Consider the following 17,889-nt stretch of genomic DNA (forward strand, 5'->3'; position numbering starts at 1 on the left):
GGACACATTCAGCTTTATTTCTCCCCTTATCATTATTTACAGTATAAATTATGACTCAAATAAAAAATCAAAGAACGGATCGTGTACCGACAGAAACTCTGCTGGAGAAACCAGGGATGACGTGCTGCCGAAATCTCGCGGAGGAAAGGAGCCAACTCTCGCGATACGGAGGTACTGGCTGGGATAGTGGCACGGAACAGGTCCGCTGGCTGCTGCTGTTGCTTACCACCTCACGTTACCAGATAATTCTTTCGAGAAAGAACCGTGCAAATGATTTTTGGATACATTTGAATAGGGTCTTGTATTATCTTACACATGATAAAAGGTCTAAAATGAATAAAGGACATTTATTCATTTATTATTTATTATTGACTGCCTCAAAGAGGTAAGATCAGATGTACAACTTTGGAAGGCTTGGCGGACACCTGATTCTATATATCAATGTATACAGTTTTATAAAATGAAAATTAATGTCGCTTGCTTGTTTCGCACTAGCGCAGTTGTGCTTGCTGTGTAAACAGAAGCTTTATTTTGGGAACAAAGGAGGCTTGGCAGAAATAAATACACACAACACATGCACAAAGCTTATCGAATCACGAAAAATCTCTGCTGTAATACAAATATTAATAATTGATAAGATCGTAGTTATTGTGTGCCAGAGGTGGACAGTTTGCCTACTTAAGTATTTTTTTTCTACTAAGGTACAAGTAGAGTGTTTTATTAGGAAGAAATTAGTACTAAAGTATCATAATGTAGCATAGGCCTAGCATACTATTTGCATCACTATAATTCATATATATATATATTTTTACCTTTACATTTAAGGAGGCCTACATTAAAAGCACCTAGTACTTTCTACATTTACTCAAATATAAAAATATTAGAGTAAATGTGACCCTAGACAATAAAGTCACAGTCACAGGAACATTTTTAGTAACCGCCAAAAATACAAGGTATGGGTCAAAATGACCGATTTTTCTTTAATGCAAAAAAATATAAGGATGTTACGTAAAGATCATGTTCCATGAAGATATTTTATACATTTCCTACTGTAAATGTATAACAACTTTATTTTTGTGAGTAAATGGCCTGCTACAGTGCCTCAGATAAACAACTTCAACTGTGATTTTCTCAATATTTAGCGCCTATTTGCAACCTCAGATTACAGCTTTGTAACTAGTTGTTGTTCGGCCAGATAGTGTCATGTCCTAAGAAACCATATATCAATAGAAGGCTCATTTCTTTAGCTTTCAGAAGATGTAAAAATCTCAATAAAAAAATGTTTTTTTCATTCAGGGTCACAAATGAGTAAAATGTAAGTACTAGAGTCTGTTACATAGGCAAAAAAGGTTGGCTAAAAAAAATGTATTCATGAGATGTAGTTGAGTAAAAAGTATGATTTCTCAAATAAACACCATAACAAAGTTTTTTGTTTTGACCAAATACCTTTATTACTAATGTTTTTGATGGTAATCGAATCTGGGGGTCATTCAAAAATTAAGTACAAAATGATGTTCCCTTTGGACATCTTTGGCCGCAACTGTACAAACTGGCAACACTTAAACTTAGTTTCGGTCGCAATATAAACATGTTTTGTTATTATATACATCATATTTGGCCCCAGCTCAAATTGGACAAGTCAAGTTAAATATCCTACTATAAACTCCAAACTATTACACAAACAATATTATAACCAGACAGACAGAACTGGATATTTTTACAAAAAAATATAATATATGTTACTAAAAAATCAGCATCGCGAAACATTCTCCTGGCTTTGTTGAGGATGATGTTGCCTACTCAAAAAAGACGAAAATAGTGATCTTTTCAGTCATTTATTTGAAACTGGAAAATCTAGTAGCTTTATTCGTACCCCATGTCCTTTTCCTCAACCCAGGCCTCACTCCTCTATGGACTCTGGAGTGTTTTGTAGTTCAGTTTCATACTGTCTCTTCAAGCCTTTCAGGTAGTGACGTAGGCTCTCTAGGTCAAGCCGTGAATTACGGGCAGTCTGCAAAAGTCTGGTGGATAGACGATATACTGCCCTCTGCCTGATAGTGGATTGGTCACTATCATGCTTGGCCTGCGAAGGTGACAACAAAAGGTCACTTCATGTAGAGATAAGACTGTCCATATTTGTTTTTCTAGACCATACTATGAATGTCTAGGATGAACAATACCCATAGCCTTTGGCTGATCTTGTCTCCAACAGTTTTGGCATCCTGAATAATATCTGTTGGTATTGCGGTCATCTCCGCTGCTCTTATACCTAAACAAATGGCAAAAATGTCTTCCATATCTGAAAAGATGTAAAGTGTCTACACAATACATTAAAACTATGTAGTGATCTTAACCCACCATAGTTGCGCTCTTCCGAGTGACCTTGGCTAAGGAGATAAGTGTACACTATGCTCTCTGCTCTGCCGTCTTTGTGAATGTGCTGAACCTGCATGTGTTGGTTCTCCACATTGGGGTAAACAGTTTCCAGTTGACATAGCTCAAGAAAGTGTGTGGCAAACAGTGTGAATGCCTACAGGAGCCAAAGTGTAGACTGTGAAGTATCTACCAAGATATTTATTTTTTTATATACACAATGTTCTTTGTCTCTTATCAGATGTACTTTGATACTATAAATGTACTTTTAGATTGATGAGGAATTCACAAACACTGTGACAGATGCCAACACCCTCCTCTGGACTGGTGCCGCGCCCCAGTTCATCTATGATAATAAGTGACTTGGCACTTGCATTGTGGATAATGTAAGACACCTAAAAGTATTTAAACAATGTGAGATGAAACATAACACCTCAAATATTTGTCTTTGTAGAAATAAATCCAGTATAGAGCAACATACTGATGACAAGTGTTACACTCTAGAGTTATATGAGAATGTACATATATAAAAACACACATCCTTCTACATAACGTCTCAAATAAACCTCTTTCATCTCGACCATAAATGTGGAGGAGCTGGTCTCAAAATCATCATCCACTCCTATTCTGGTGAATATCTGATCCGCAATACGGAAAGAAGCATACTCCGCAGGCACAAATGATCCTGAAATTTTAGAGACTTGGATTTAGAGACAGCTGGTGGTAATTCGTGCAGAAAGACAAAATAGTCCATGACCACAAACCTGCAAATTATTGACTCCTCACCCATTATTATTAGCATATTCCACATTTTAAAAGTAAAACTATAACACAAATGAAAGTATAAAGATTGAAAGTGATTATGTCTTCATTTACTCATCCTCTTGATATTTCAAACACGTATGACTTTCTTTCTTCTGTAGAACACAAAAAAATCTATTTTGAAAAATGTTGTTAACCGGCACCCATTCACTTGCATTGGTTTTGTGTTTATACAATAGAAGTGAATGGGTGCCGGCTTTGTTCGGTTACAAACTTTCTTCAAAATGTCTTCTTTTGTGTTCTGAGGAAGAAATAAGTCGTACAGGTTTGAAATGACAAATTAAATGTCATTGTCATAAATGATTTTTGGGTGAACTATCCCTTTAAGTACCGACCACACGCAAAATGCTAAACAAATCACAACTTATTGATATAATTAGAAACCCGTACCTATCTGAGCCATTATCTGGCAGAGGGCCACTTGTTTGAGGTATGTGGACTTGCCACTCATGTTGGGGCCTGTAATGATGAGGAAGTTGCTTCCCTCAGAAATGTAGGTGTTGTTCGAGATGGGTGGTTGCCCAGAAATGCGCTCCAGAATAGGGTGGCGACCCTGCTTTATTGCCAACGTATCAGTGAACTCAGGACGTACTGCAAGAAATGCAGGCAGATTGCATATTACAGAATATTAGAGTTATTTCATATAATTTTCATAATTATATTTGTACAGTAACTATTGCCTAAATGTATACCTACTTTGCAACAATGCAAAATTGTGAAAAGCAATACACAAATAAAATTGAATTGAAAAAATTAGGTATTTAAAGTGTAAAAGGAAATCAAGATCTAAAGAAGTAAAAAAATAAATGCTTCAGCACATCTTTTGTTATAAATCTTGTATTGAAATGAATAGGAGAAAAAGCTTAATATGGTGGCAAAGGAAATCCCACTCCATATCAGACATGGAGACATTACCGTATTCTGACACAGTGCAGGCGTGGGCCAAAGACAACAGCATGTCCAGCATAGACACAGCATCAGATAGTTTGTACAGGCAGTGGATGTGTTCATAGACCTCAACCAGAAACCTGGACACCACCCTGGTGTTCACGATAATAGCGTTAATGGCTACATCAGCAGTATTTTTAATGACTTTCAAACAACTATACTCACACATAAGACATCTGGAATATCTCCTTCAAAGCCTCCTCGCAGTGGTCATTCATTTTCATAAGGTCTAAAGTGGTGAAGCTATAGTTGTTCTTCTGCTTGGTGACCTAAAGTGTTGAGGTCACATTCATCAGCAAAGCAAACACATGCTACTGGACACCTTATACTGTCATTTAAAAAAAAAATAGTACAAATACTAGACAAGTGCACGATTAATAATAATGCTTATCTTGAACATACAGCCAAAAGACAGCAGATACTTTGAGATTTCCTTTGAGAGAACTTTCTGATAAAAACACACAAACTGATCATATCTGCAGACTTTCTGCAACAAGTCCAGACATAAAATCTGGGCAAAATCTGAGCAAAAGTCTTGTAGTGTATTTTAGCCTTATGGCAAGGTCTGGAAATAAATAGTTTATCTAGTCTAGCCTTAGAAAGTATGGCGATAATAGGAACTGGTTCATTGTAATATTTGTAATTGAGTCCTTATCATACTGAAATAAAAAAGGTCATTTTACCTGTTAGCCAAATCATTTAGAAAGTGGTGTTCACATACAGTACTTTAAACTATAGACCCCATTAGCTGGAGGCAATACAAAGGGAAATTTGGAGGCGGCCATTAAAAACCAGCACAGATTCGGCTACATAAGCAGTTTAAAATATCATCTTGTTGTGTTGTTTAGTGCCACAATCGTCAGAATACAGTCTCTTTGATATTTTAACACATACCTGCTGCCATTGCCAAACAAAAACACACGACAGCTGTAGTTAAACACAACAATAGCAGGTTCACACCAAATTAGATTTATGTGATTTGCGCAAGTAAATCACAAACAAAGATTATTTATGGGTTATGGTTTTTTATCAAAAAATATCTCCACCTAAGCTCCGCCCACAAAAAAATCCATTACAATGTTTACTAACAGTAAAGGCATATAATTTCATATAATTTTCATAATTATATTTGTACAGTAACTATTGTAAAATTAAATAGCAGTGTGTCTTTTATTTACTTTGATGAACTCCTCTGGTAAAGTCCCTCCAGGTAAAGCTCCACCATCCAGCCTCATTTGAATAAAGAAGCCTCGTGCCCCACTGAAACTTGTTCGTAGGGGTAGGTTGTACTTCTCTCCTAGACGATCCACCAATCCTGGTTGGCAAAAGCACAGCAAAAATGGTCATCAATCTGCTGTCAGTGATCAAAGTGATCGGTGATTCACTTCCACCATTATAACGGCAGCTTATATTCCACCGGATGCTGATGCCAAGCTTGCTATGAAAGAACTTCATGCAGCCATCAGTAAACAACAGACTGCTCACCCGGAGGCTGCATTTATTGTTGCGGGAGATTTTAATCACTCAAACTTAAAGACAGTGCTCCCTAAATTTCATCAGCATGTTTCCTGCCACACAAGAGGAAACAAAACTTTAGACCATGTCTATACAAACATGGCTGAAGCTTACACCGCAACCCCCCTCCCCCACCTTGGTCAATCTGATCACCTTTCTTTGTTCCTCACCCCCAAGTATTCACCTCTCATTAATCGTGTGAAGCCATCAATGAAGACCATCAAGGTGTGGCCTGCGGGGGCAGACTTCACACTCCAGGAAAGGTTTCTACACACAGACTGGAGTATGTTTGCTTCTCAGGCCACCAGTGGCTCTCACACGGACATTGACAGCTACACCTCCTCTGTATTGGACTACATCAATACCACCATTGATAGTGTCACAACTCAAAAGCAGATCACCATATACCCTAATCAGAAGCCATGGATGAACAAGGAAGTGCGCCTCCTGTTGAAAGCACGCAACACCGCCTTCAGATCAGGTGATGCACAGGCCTATAGTACTTCCAGGGCAAATCTGAAGAGGGGCATCAAAAAGGCCAAGCACTGCTACAAGTTGAAGCTAGAGGAGCATTTTACCAATTCTGACCCTCGACGCATGTGGCAGGGCATCCAGGCCATTAGTGACTATAAACCCAACCACTCCATCCCCATAACCACAGATGCTGCCTTTCTGAACGAGCTTAATGACTTTTATGCACGCTTTGAGAGAGACAATAAGGAACCTGCCACCAGGCTCACACCTTCCACCGACCACCCAATCATCACAGTAAATTCCACAGATGTTTTCACTGCACTAAGCCGGATAAATGCGCGCAAGGCTGCTGGCCCTGACGGCATCCCTGGTCGCGTACTCCGGGCATGTGCGGAGCAGCTCGCTGGGGTCTTCACGGACATCTTCAACCTGTCCCTCGCCCAAGCAGTTGTTCCAGCATGTTTCAAATCCACCTCCATTGTGCCCATTCCAAAACATTCCAGCCCGACATGCCTGAACGACTACCGCCCTGTAGCACTCACACCCATTGTTATGAAGTGCTTTGAGCGGCTGGTCCTGTCACACCTAAAAGACTCTTTACCATCCACACTGGACCCATACCAATTTGCCTACCGTAGCAATAGGAGCACAGATGATGCAGTGTCCATGGCGCTGCACTCAGTGCTCACACATCTGGACAATAAGGACACTTATGCACGCATGCTGTTTGTAGACTTCAGCTCTGCATTCAATACCGTAATCCCTTCCAAGCTAATCATCAAACTTGGAAACCTAGGCATTAACAATACAACCTGCAACTGGATTATGGATTTCCTGACGAACAGGCCTCAGCTTGTTAGGTTAGGCCACATCTGCTCCACCACAACCACCCTTAACACTGGTGTACCACAGGGCTGCGTACTGAGCCCCTTTCTCTACTCCCTTTTCACACTCGACTGCAGGCCTGTGAATGGATCTAACTCCCTCATCAAGTTTGCAGACGATACAACAGTGATTGGTCTCATCAGCAACAACGATGAGACTGCTTACAGGGAGGAGGTACGGCACCTTGCCACATGGTGCTCAAACAACAACCTGCTCCTTAACACTTCAAAGACAAAGGAGATCATCGTGGACTTCAGGAAGGCGAAAGGAGGCACACACGACCCCATCCACATTAACGGGACGGCTGTTGAACGTGTTTCCAGTTTTAAGTTCCTGGGGACCCACATTTCGGAGGACCTGTCCTGGACCACCAACACCTCATGCCTGGTCAAGAAGGCTCACCAGCGTCTCTTCTTTCTGAGGACACTGAAGAAGAACCAACTGTCTTCAACTATCCTGGTGAACTTCTATCGCTGCACGATAGAGAGCATCCTGACCAACTGTGTCACAGTCTGGTACGGGAACTGTTCTGTTGCTGAGCGCAAGGCACTGCAGCGGGTGGTGAAAACAGCCCAGCGCATCACAGGAACTACACTCCCTTCCATTGAGGACATCCAGAAGAAACGCTGTCTGCGTCGAGCTCGCAGCATTCTCAAGGACTCCTCTCACCCCGCTCATAGACTGTTTACTCTCCTGCCTTCCGGTAGGCGCTTCAGGTGCCTCCGGGCAAGAACCAGCAGACTAGGAAACAGCTTTTTTCCCAGAGCTGTTTCATTATTGAACTCTGCTCCCCACTGATTTCACTACCCTCATAACTTTAACTTAATGCTGCTATTACAATGTTTACATTGCACTACAGGGCTGCCATGCATGACGGAACTGTACACACCAGTACTTCATGTATCTGCTCTACCGGACTGTTTACACGCATCATTTGCACTCTATACCAGCGGTTCCCAATCCTGGTCCTCGCGACCCACCGCTCTGCATATTTTGTGTATCTCTCTTGTTTAACACACCTGATTTAAATCTCTAGCTCATTAGAAGAGAGCTTAATGAATGAACCGCGTTCCCATTGACGTGTTCCCTGAACTGTGTTCATTGCTCTCTACTCCCTGCACACATGAAATCGTCTGACGTTAATTTAAGAACACGAAGAACAAAACTTACTACGGAAGATTGAAGGGTAATTTAACCGTAATTTTGAGATTTGCGCAACATTATCCACATTTCGAACGGGATTTATGGCAGAATATCTAGTGATGTTTACTTCGCAGGGCTCTTATGGGCGTATTAAACAAACCTCCGAAGCGGTAGGAGAAGCATACAAAATATGCAGAGTAGGGGGTCGCGAGGACCAGGATTGGGAACCGCTGCTCTATACTGCTCACTTGCACACCAGGAACATTACACTGAATGCTCATTTGCACTAATGGACTACTTTCATAACTGCATTAACTCATCTACTGCACTGTAACTTTCATAACTGCATTAACTCATCTACTGCACTGTAACTTTCATAACTGCATTAACTCATCTACTTCACTGTAACCTTAATAACTGCATTAACTCATCTACTGCACTGTAACTTTAATAACTGCACTAACTCACCTACTGCACTGTAACTCATCTATTGCATTATTGCATCTATCGCATAACTAACTGCATCTACTCATCTATTGCACTATAACTTCAATAACTGCATTAACTCATCTACTGCACTGTGACTGTATATCTGCATCTACTCATGTATTGCACCGTACCTTTAATAACCACATTAACTCATCTACTGCACTGTAACTTTAATAACCACATTAACTCATCTACTGCACTGTAACTTTAATAGCTAATGTCTGTAACTAATGCACACTCAAGTCACTTGCACTATTGTATAGTCTATATTGTTATCTGTTCATAACCTCCTGTACATTAATGTTCACAGTATATAGCCTTCTGTATATATTGTTCATAGTACATACCGATTGTCATATTTTCATAGTACATGCCCAACGTAAATTATTTCCCTAATATTGTATTCTGTATTTATTCACACTGTATATCTGCACTTGCTAATTGCACTTCTGGTTAGACCTAAACTACATTTCGTTACACTGTACCTGTATATGTGTAATGACAATAAAGTTGAATCTAATCTAATCTAAAAAAAAACTATAGATTTTTGCCAAGGATAGAAATCTTTTAGGATTTTTGAAAATCTTGCAATGGCCAAATCTTGGGAACAAAGTTTACGCCTGGCTTTTCATAACGGGTGAAAAACGGGTGAAGCATGAAAAATATGAAATACGATGTTACCATTTTTCATTTATTGTTATAATTTATATATGGTAAAGGGCATTATTAAATTGAGCTCACCTGCTATGTCATCTACTACCTCTGTGTAGGCCCGCCTTGCAATGTCTAAGAACTCATTGATGTTGGGCCGCACAGCATAGCACTTCTGCGTACGCATGTTTAGACTGCCTTTCATGTAGCTGGCATCATCATTAATCATTGATTTGATCTGATCCAGAATGCAGTTAAACCTAAAGCATTATAAATCGATGATAAATAAAGACAGATGAGCTGCATTCTACATATGTAATGATTGCATTAGTGTACACGCATGTGCTACTCCAAGAGCCTTGTGTGTTATTAATATATGTACAGCACATCACCTACTGTGCATCTTATTGAAGAACAGGCTCGTGTTTCATGTTTGACTTAGATGGTCAGTAAAACATGCTAGCACATCCATGTATGCAAATATAGTTCACACGGCTGAATATAGCCACAGTTAGGGAGTGTGTAAAAGTTATTACCTACTGTCTTCAAGTGAAGTATAATATGCTTCCAACAATGCTGTTTTTGAATGTTTTAACCTCGCCTAATGGGGAAGAAGGTTATAGTATGGTTTGTTCATTCAGTTGTTTCTTTTTCCGCTATGGATAGATTGTTTTAAAATAGACATGACACAGACCAAAACAACCTTTTAAACAGACAGTACATCAATTCAATACAGCTGTAATTTATTAATATAAAATGAATAAGGCACCTATCCTATCTAGGGTCTATAGCATGTTTTTTTATCTTTACTGACACTAGTCAAAATGGTAAAAAAATTCAGTGATAACTTACTTTGACAATAAGATTTGTATATTGTAAAGACACCTACAGTAATACAATTCTAACCTTCAGCACCGGGACCAGTTCCAGAATGTGCTTCAGCTGAATTACTTGTGTTATTTTTGCTTCAACCACCGATACCTACATGGGAATCCATAGAAAAGATTACTTCACTAATTATGGAAATGCGAGTTGCCAAAAAACTATGTAAGGTCACAGTTTAAATACTTAACAAATCCAAAAGTAGTTTGTTTTTATGACGTTTTTGAGACCGTTTTAGTTTTAGTTACTATACACAAAGCTGGGGCAATGAAAAAGTATTTTAACATTGTGTTTAGAATACAGAAATTGATTTCCCTCACATAAAATATTCTGGTAACACTAAGCACTAAGGTTGCATTTGTTAACATTTTTTAATTTAATACATGTATTAATGTAATGTATTCTAATACATTTTTACAAAAATCAAACATTTGTTTACACCGTGTCTACACCGGATGCAGCCCAACGTGACAAGAGATAATAGAACGAATTAGAACCATTATCATTTTTATTTGTCCACACCGGAAGAGGCGCGACAATCTGATTAGAACAAGCCATGTGTCGTGTCGTGTCGTGTCGCCGCACCACGTACAATGTTATGCACACTGAACAATAGTAATGGTTTTAACTAATGTTCCCAAAGTTTAATATATATTTTTTTAAATCTCATTGACAGTTCATGTTACCTCATGCATTTACTAATGTTAAAGATCCAGTGTACGAAATTTAGCGGTATCTAGCGATGAGGTTACGAAATCCAACGGCTCCCTCCACCCCTCCCTTTCGAAACACTACAGCGGCTGACACAGGACTAAGATGTTGTCACGTTTTCGTTTCTTTGCCGAAGGAGACAACATACTGTATTTACGAAATGCGCTCTGTAGAGCAGTTTGCCTATTTAGGGCTACTACAGAAAAAACATGGCGAATTCCATGCAAGAAAACTTGGGGTGTATATAGTTAGAGATTCTCGTTCTAAGGTAATAAAAACATGATGCTTCATTATTGAAGGTCTTTATACACCTTACATAAAATTGCATTTCTGTAAAAGATCCTCCAAAAAAATTACACATTGGACCTTTAACAAATACAACTGTATTGTAAACTGTAGCCAATATTACAAAGTAGGCTGAATTAAAACATGCAAGAAATCAACAATTACACAAGCTGTCACTCCCAAAAGAAAACATCTGTTATGTCTGTCTCTGCTGAATGCGTTTACCGTCTCTTGCTTTGGGACCTGAATAAGGGCAGACAGTAGCTCATCTATATCCAAGAAGTGTGCAATGGCTGTGAAATAGAGCACAACAATACAATTGCATTACAATACAAGCATTCATGCATCAGGCTAATATTGTTTTATAAGGATTGTGGATGCTATTTCAATCCAAAGGAATTTAAGAGACTTTGAGATATAATCACCATTCTTCAATCCAAAGAATAGCTCCTCATTCTGGAGCAACTCCTGAAAATAGATCAACCAGAAGATTCACCGATTAATTACTATTTGCAATGAGTGAAAGCTGTTGAAAGATGAACGTAACAGCTGATCACCTGTATGGTGTCTAGACGTGAGTTAATAGTGACCACATCCTGAAGAGGCTCAAGAATATTGGAGCGTAACCTCCTCTCCCCACCAGCAGTCTTTGTGTAGTTTAACACCCCAAACAGAGTGTGATCACTTCTGCATATAACAGCATTTCGTTACCTACATCCAGGGAATATGTTTGATCTGTGGACTTTTTTTTAAGTTACCTGTGATCTCTGTTGTTTACAACTAGCTCTAAATTGCTAGCTGATACTGTGTCGATCATAGCTGTCTGCTCGCTGCCTGTGAAGGTCACTTTCAATGACTTAGGAGCATATACTGAATTCTGTACAAACTCAAAGTATTTGAGAAGAGCTGATGCAGACGCCAGGCAGTAGTATCTATAGACAGAATTTTATAACTCATCAACTAAAACAGCTGTATCATGTGCATCCAAAATCAAGCCTGTGACTTTATAATAGCCCAATTTAACAAAAAAAACAAATGGACGGTCATACTTGGTTTGCACTTCCATCAGGACAGTGTTAAACTCAGGCACACACAGCTGCTGTATGTATTCCAGGCCCTTTTTCTCATTGAAGTGCTTCCTCATGATGGCAGTAAATGTGACTGACTGCACAGGTAGCAAAAGGACATTTTCAGCACTCAGATGGAAAGCAGCGGTAATTTATAAACTCAATCTAAGACGATAGTCTGAATTTACAACCTGCACAATATCAACCTTGCATGATTTAAACTAAAGATATACTATCACGTATCGCTCCCTGAACTCTATGTTAGTCCCTTTGGATAAAAGCGTCTGCTAAATAACTAAATGTAAATGTAAAGACAGAGGCTGTTCATTAGAAAGAGGGCACGTTACCGGAAAAGTCTCTGTGATGAGGTTGTAGAGTTTGGTTCCTTGTCCTTTTACACTAGCTGTGTCTGGCATCAGAATTTCAAGGGGCATCAGGTTGTGCAACTTGGTAATTACCTGTATTAACATGTAACATCCTTTTTGACGTATTGGTTCTTCAGAGTCTAACAATAAATACTCAATGTGAATGGAGACAGTTATCATACATTTTGTATTTTAAGATGTGTTTTCATTATTAAAGTATTAAACTTTTAGCTTTGTCAAACACTATAACATGTTTACCTTGGCATAAGTTCCAGTGTCGGCAAACTGTGAGAGCACCAGCTCAGGGCATTTCATGTTGATGCTGGCCATGCCAATCTCACCCCGAGCTAAACCACGACCTTCCACCAAAGCCACTATCACAGAGGCGGAATGAGACAGCGTTGCAGACGAAGACGTCGTCACTGTATTAAAGATTCAAAAATGTGCAATAAGATTATTTTTATTCTTGTCTCACTTCAAATAAGACCTACAGATATCAATTCAGAAAGGAAATGTATAAAAAAAGAATGATGTAGGTTAGTTAGTTAGTTGCATACTACAGTCTCTATGGGGGGTCCGGCCAGGGTGTGTGCGTGCAGGTGTGGTCCTCAAATGTGGAGTGCTAAAGCTCCTGGAGAGGACAGTCTGAGCAGATGAACCCACAGAGGAACAGGTCCTGATTTTCGGCTGCTGCTGAGCTGAGAAGAAAAGGCATGTGTTGTTCAACTAGAAAAGTTTTTTATAAGCTTATTCCAGTGTTGAAATCTAAAGAATACGTTTGTGGTTTAAACAAAAACTTACATTTTTTTGTTATTAAGAAATGAGATGCACAAATATGACATATAGACTTATTTTGCAGAACAGTATTGACTCAAATTTCAAAAAGAATACAGAATATAGTTAATATGCATTGACAAAGGGGCTGTTAGGCATAGTGAATGCAAATGTTGATATTGATGTGGGGAACCAAACAGTTCTGGGGCACCATTTGAAATTGGTACTTAATGGTTCCCCAGAACTGTCTTCCAAATTTCTTACTTCGTGTTAAGCAGAAAAACAGAATTTATACAGGTTTGAAACAACTTGAGGGCGAATAAACGACGAAATCCTTTTTATTTTGGGGTGAACCGTTCCTTCATAGCAGCTGGGTATAACAATTTAGTGCCAAAAAGAAGTCATTACACATTTGATGTTTACATTTTCTCCAGTCAATTTTATTTAGATTTTCATCTTTTATTTCATGTGTAGTTTCACCTTCAGTCGGTGGAGTTTCAGTGAACCCAGCTGTCTGAGCACCAGTATCAGTGGCAGCGGTCGATCCAGGAAACGGACTGTTCCCAGCATCATCTGATCCATATGATGTGTGTAGGACAGAAGATGATCGAGGATCCTCCTGCTGTCTGCAGATTATCTGACCGTACTTAAGTGAGGCAGGACTATATGGTGTGAAGGTACTGCTGCTTGGTCCAGGCTCAGAACTAGAGCCCGGTGTCACCTCATCTGTGCTGCTACACAGCATCTGTCTATATAACATAATGAATGAAAGCCTGTAAACAAATAGTAAATTGGGGAGTAAATATGGGAATAACATATTCATGTTTTATATGTGTTGTATTGACAGCATGGCAACTCCAGGAATTACTTAGTATAAAAAACAGTGTGAAAAGACACTATATAATAAAATAAAATATTTGAACAAAATGAACGCACGTACGTTTTCCAGAAATTCATGTTAAAGACAAATCGTAAAAATATCACCTAGTTAGCTCAGTTCCACTTGTCTCGTGTGCCATCTAGTGGTATAATGTCGCAAATAAACATTGGACATACTAAACTTTACTACATTTTCACATTTAAACCGAAAAATATAGTATAGTTAAGTACATTAAGGTAAACCTTAAAAAATAAAACAAAAGCTTTGTATCTTTTTGCTAGTTGTCCTCCGACAATGTTTACCTAGATAACATTTACGTGTGTACATAAGAAATAAAGTAACTTATCACCACCAAACTCCACTCTTTCTGTTACCTTATTTGTCCGGTCATAGTTAATACTTTACCTGAGGAAATGTGTTCCGTTTCGGTAAGAATATTCGTATTTATGTTTTCCACTTAAGCCTACATTATATCGCGAGACAGTACGTACAGTGTCGTCCAGTGTAACGTACGCCGTGAAGCGCGAGCTGCAAAACGTAACGTATCACGTAAACATCTAAAATGATGATTTATTACGAATAATTTAGGAAATTTTGCACCACACAGTAAAAATATACTTTTTGTATTGCTTACAAATCTTTATTGAACTATTGAAAATATTGTTTATTGGAAAACCATCTCAGCATGTACACTGAATTAAGTAAAAAATAACATAACACTGAATTTTTATTTCCGGTTAAATTTTATAGTAAAATTGAGTTGAGTGATGCTGCTATATGTAATTATAATTTAGATTCAGCATGAATGGCAATAAATGGATCCTCTTCTGTGTGGCTGATGTGGAAAGTGGCACGTCCATCAGAATCCACTGAGATCTTTTTTCCTGTGCAGCTGTTGTCAATCTTATCTCCAGAGATGACATCACAGTATGTTCCTCCAGGCAGGCCAGTGTTCAGGGTCTCATTCAGTTCCCTGGAGATGATAAGACTCGGTTAAAAGTAATTGTGTGCACATATATACACATTTAAGTGTTGGGAGATTTTTTTACCAGTTATCATTGTTTATCACAATGAATCCTTTGCTGCCACGACTAAAGGAGATCTGACTATTACCATTGTCCCACCAGTTAGAGAGAGGCTGACCATTGACCACATTACGGAAATTCACCATATTCCTGTGAGTAGAAAACAGTGAATTGAATTTCTGGGTTTTGATATGTAATAGTGATGATATAGAACAGAATCTCATCATCTACCTGATTTGGCGCCATCTGTGTTCACATACCCAGTTGTCTCCACAGGTGGTGTCTGGGTTGATGGGTACTGGCTTAGTGGAACCATCAGAAAAGCTTGGAGGACCCATCCAGTCATTCTGATCCTGTGATGTATTACATCAAAAATGATTTTACACATTTACAGCATCAAATAAAAGAACATATTTTGATTCCGATTTTTACTTTTCCATTGACAAAGTGACGATCCCAGCGGAAACTAGACATCACTCTGGTCACACCATATGGATGAGCCAACATGAATCCCGTACCGATTTTGTAAAGCCTAAAAAATATAGTTTACAGTACAGTAAGAGGTGTTCTGGCTCTTGGCCGGCAATCTTTATTACAGGAGAATATACAAATCGTACCTTGAGTCCCAGAATGTTAAAACAGAAGCTCCACCAGCACCGTGACCTCTTTGATTATCATGATTGTCCATAAACACCACGGCTTTATCAGAGGGCATGAAACCCCAGCCCTCTCCCCAGCTCCTGAGACAAAACATTTTTACAACTCTCTTCTCAAAAAACAAGATACCACTTCACAAAAGAGACACAATACTGATACTTACTTCAGGTAGCTTAGCTTCTCTCCGTCCCATTTACGAATGACAGTCCCTAGTTTCGCACTGTACTTGAACTCTGTCACTCTTCCGAGCCCAAAATATTCACTGGCTGTAATGGCTTCCCCACCCAAGTCAATAACCTAAAGAAATGTGTTAATTGCGTTGTGCTTTATTGAAGCATTTCAAGTCTGTTTAGAAGTCACCATCCTTGTACCTCTTGATAAATGAAAGGCTTGGTGCCAGATGGAAACCATTTGGTGTTGAGGGTATTGAGTCTGCCATAAACATTGCTAAGATCTCCAGGCCACATGTGCTTGGAAGCATCTACTCTGAATCCAGCCACACCCATATCAATCAGTTGGTTCAGGTGTTCCGACACTTTTTCTCTAACATAGTCCTTCTCCAGCGCCAAATCCAGGAGACTCACCAAGCGGCAATCTCTGACCTGTTCCGTATAAAAAACAAGCAGATTAGTTTAATTTATTTCCTTTTTCCGTCATATTTCTCTATTGAATGCATTGTAAAAAAGAACCTGGTAAATATCGTGATAGTTCTCGATCTCTCCATTGCCAGTTTTACATTTGTAATCATTGAAATCAAGGAATGAGTAGGGCACAGAGGGAAAATCCTCCTTGTTGGCATTGAAGTATGTTCCACAACTGGAGTGAGTGCCTTCACCACCACCCGCTCCACACATGTGATTTATCACAACATCTGCATATACATTCACCTACAGTATTACACGATACAAACAATTAGAAATTTTACTGTAATTGTAAAAACAATACCGAAATAAGAAATTAAACAACCAGAAATTCCATAAAACATTTTTCAATATATTTATACTATTAATAAATGAATTGATGTATTACAGTAAACTTTTATTTTTCATTACCCCGACATTATTACAGCGTGTGATCATGTCCCCTAGCTCCGCCTCTGTTCCTGATCTGGAGCATAAGTTGTAACCGATTGGCTGGTATCTCTGCCACCAAGGGTTCCAAGGATTGGTCAGTTTAATATGTTCACTGGGTGGGGAGATCTGCAGGGTCACAAAAGTGAGATCTCAAATTTTAACTACAAATTATATTTTACAATATCTGTTATGAACTAACAGTGTGAGAAATATATAACATACGGAAAGTGCAATGAGATTGATGTGCACCAAGTGGTATGTTGAGTCATGGGGATTATGTGAATTTATGTAAGGATATTTACTTATGCACAACCCCATACCAAAGTCTTATTTTTCAGCATATGTAATAAAACAGCCTGGAAAACATTTTATATTAAAAAGTATAATTGTTGTAATTTTTTTAATGTTTGTAATATAAATATGTACTCTGAGGCAACTGTATGATGATTTATTTCAAAATCAGGAGGAAACTAATTCTACACGTACCTGAACTCCAGCGAATCCATTAGGTGCCAGGTATCTCTCGCATTCTGTGGCTATATCTGCCCAACGCCACTCAAACAGATGCACTATGGAGGTCCTGCCATGTTTAGTGTTTGGGTCGTGTTGGGCAAAACACAACCCAAAGAGAGCAGCAACAACTAGAAGCTTCATTGTTCTTCTGCACAGGAGGTGAGGGGTCTATGTGTCATTTTATAAGCAGTCAACAGCAAAATCATGGGAATACACTTGCTGTTAAACATATGTGTCATATCAGTTCTCTAAAATTCCACAGATGTAAAGAGTTCAAGGGTTCCCATAGCAAATTCATGGAGAGTGGGAAGTCTTAAATTTTCTTTTAAGTTCAATAACTGTTGCGATCATCAAATA

At 38.9% G+C, this 17,889-nt stretch overlaps 2 protein-coding genes across 4 annotated transcripts; both read right to left on the bottom strand.

The window, feature by feature from the left end:
- Positions 1 to 1,483: 1,483 nt before the first annotated feature.
- Positions 1,484 to 14,763, bottom strand: msh4 (mutS homolog 4). Of its 3 annotated transcripts, XM_056767141.1 has the most exons (23): positions 14,670 to 14,763; positions 13,865 to 14,157; positions 13,168 to 13,308; positions 12,869 to 13,032; positions 12,593 to 12,703; positions 12,228 to 12,343; positions 11,937 to 12,110; positions 11,736 to 11,865; positions 11,604 to 11,646; positions 11,404 to 11,471; positions 10,207 to 10,281; positions 9,837 to 9,901; positions 9,391 to 9,560; positions 5,322 to 5,458; positions 4,309 to 4,412; positions 4,111 to 4,235; positions 3,586 to 3,786; positions 2,940 to 3,058; positions 2,640 to 2,768; positions 2,359 to 2,530; positions 2,181 to 2,269; positions 1,874 to 2,083; positions 1,484 to 1,796 (listed from the first exon to the last, which is right to left on the bottom strand). In XM_056767141.1, exons 2-22 carry the CDS (start codon positions 14,142 to 14,144, stop codon positions 1,901 to 1,903), a joined length of 2,796 nt encoding a protein of 931 aa, XP_056623119.1. In that variant the 5' UTR covers positions 14,145 to 14,157; positions 14,670 to 14,763; the 3' UTR covers positions 1,484 to 1,796; positions 1,874 to 1,900. The 3 variants fall into 3 exon arrangements, with proteins under 3 accessions (XP_056623119.1, XP_056623118.1, XP_056623120.1); XM_056767140.1 differs by lacking the exon at positions 1,484 to 1,796 and having other exon boundaries at positions 1,820 to 2,083; XM_056767142.1 differs by lacking the exon at positions 1,484 to 1,796 and having other exon boundaries at positions 1,820 to 2,083; positions 13,865 to 14,133; positions 14,670 to 14,736.
- A 140-nt stretch (positions 14,764 to 14,903) lies between these two features.
- Positions 14,904 to 17,673, bottom strand: LOC130436768 (alpha-amylase-like). Its single transcript, XM_056767711.1, has 10 exons — positions 17,506 to 17,673; positions 16,999 to 17,145; positions 16,636 to 16,833; positions 16,318 to 16,548; positions 16,110 to 16,243; positions 15,907 to 16,029; positions 15,722 to 15,821; positions 15,521 to 15,642; positions 15,314 to 15,439; positions 14,904 to 15,237 (listed from the first exon to the last, which is right to left on the bottom strand). Exons 1-10 carry the CDS (start codon positions 17,671 to 17,673, stop codon positions 15,048 to 15,050), a joined length of 1,539 nt encoding a protein of 512 aa, XP_056623689.1. The 3' UTR covers positions 14,904 to 15,047.
- Between the last annotated feature and the right edge of the window lie 216 nt (positions 17,674 to 17,889).

Source organism: Triplophysa dalaica, chromosome 15 (assembly GCF_015846415.1).
Source record: "Triplophysa dalaica isolate WHDGS20190420 chromosome 15, ASM1584641v1, whole genome shotgun sequence".
NCBI classification, from domain to species: Eukaryota; Metazoa; Chordata; class Actinopteri; order Cypriniformes; family Nemacheilidae; genus Triplophysa; species Triplophysa dalaica.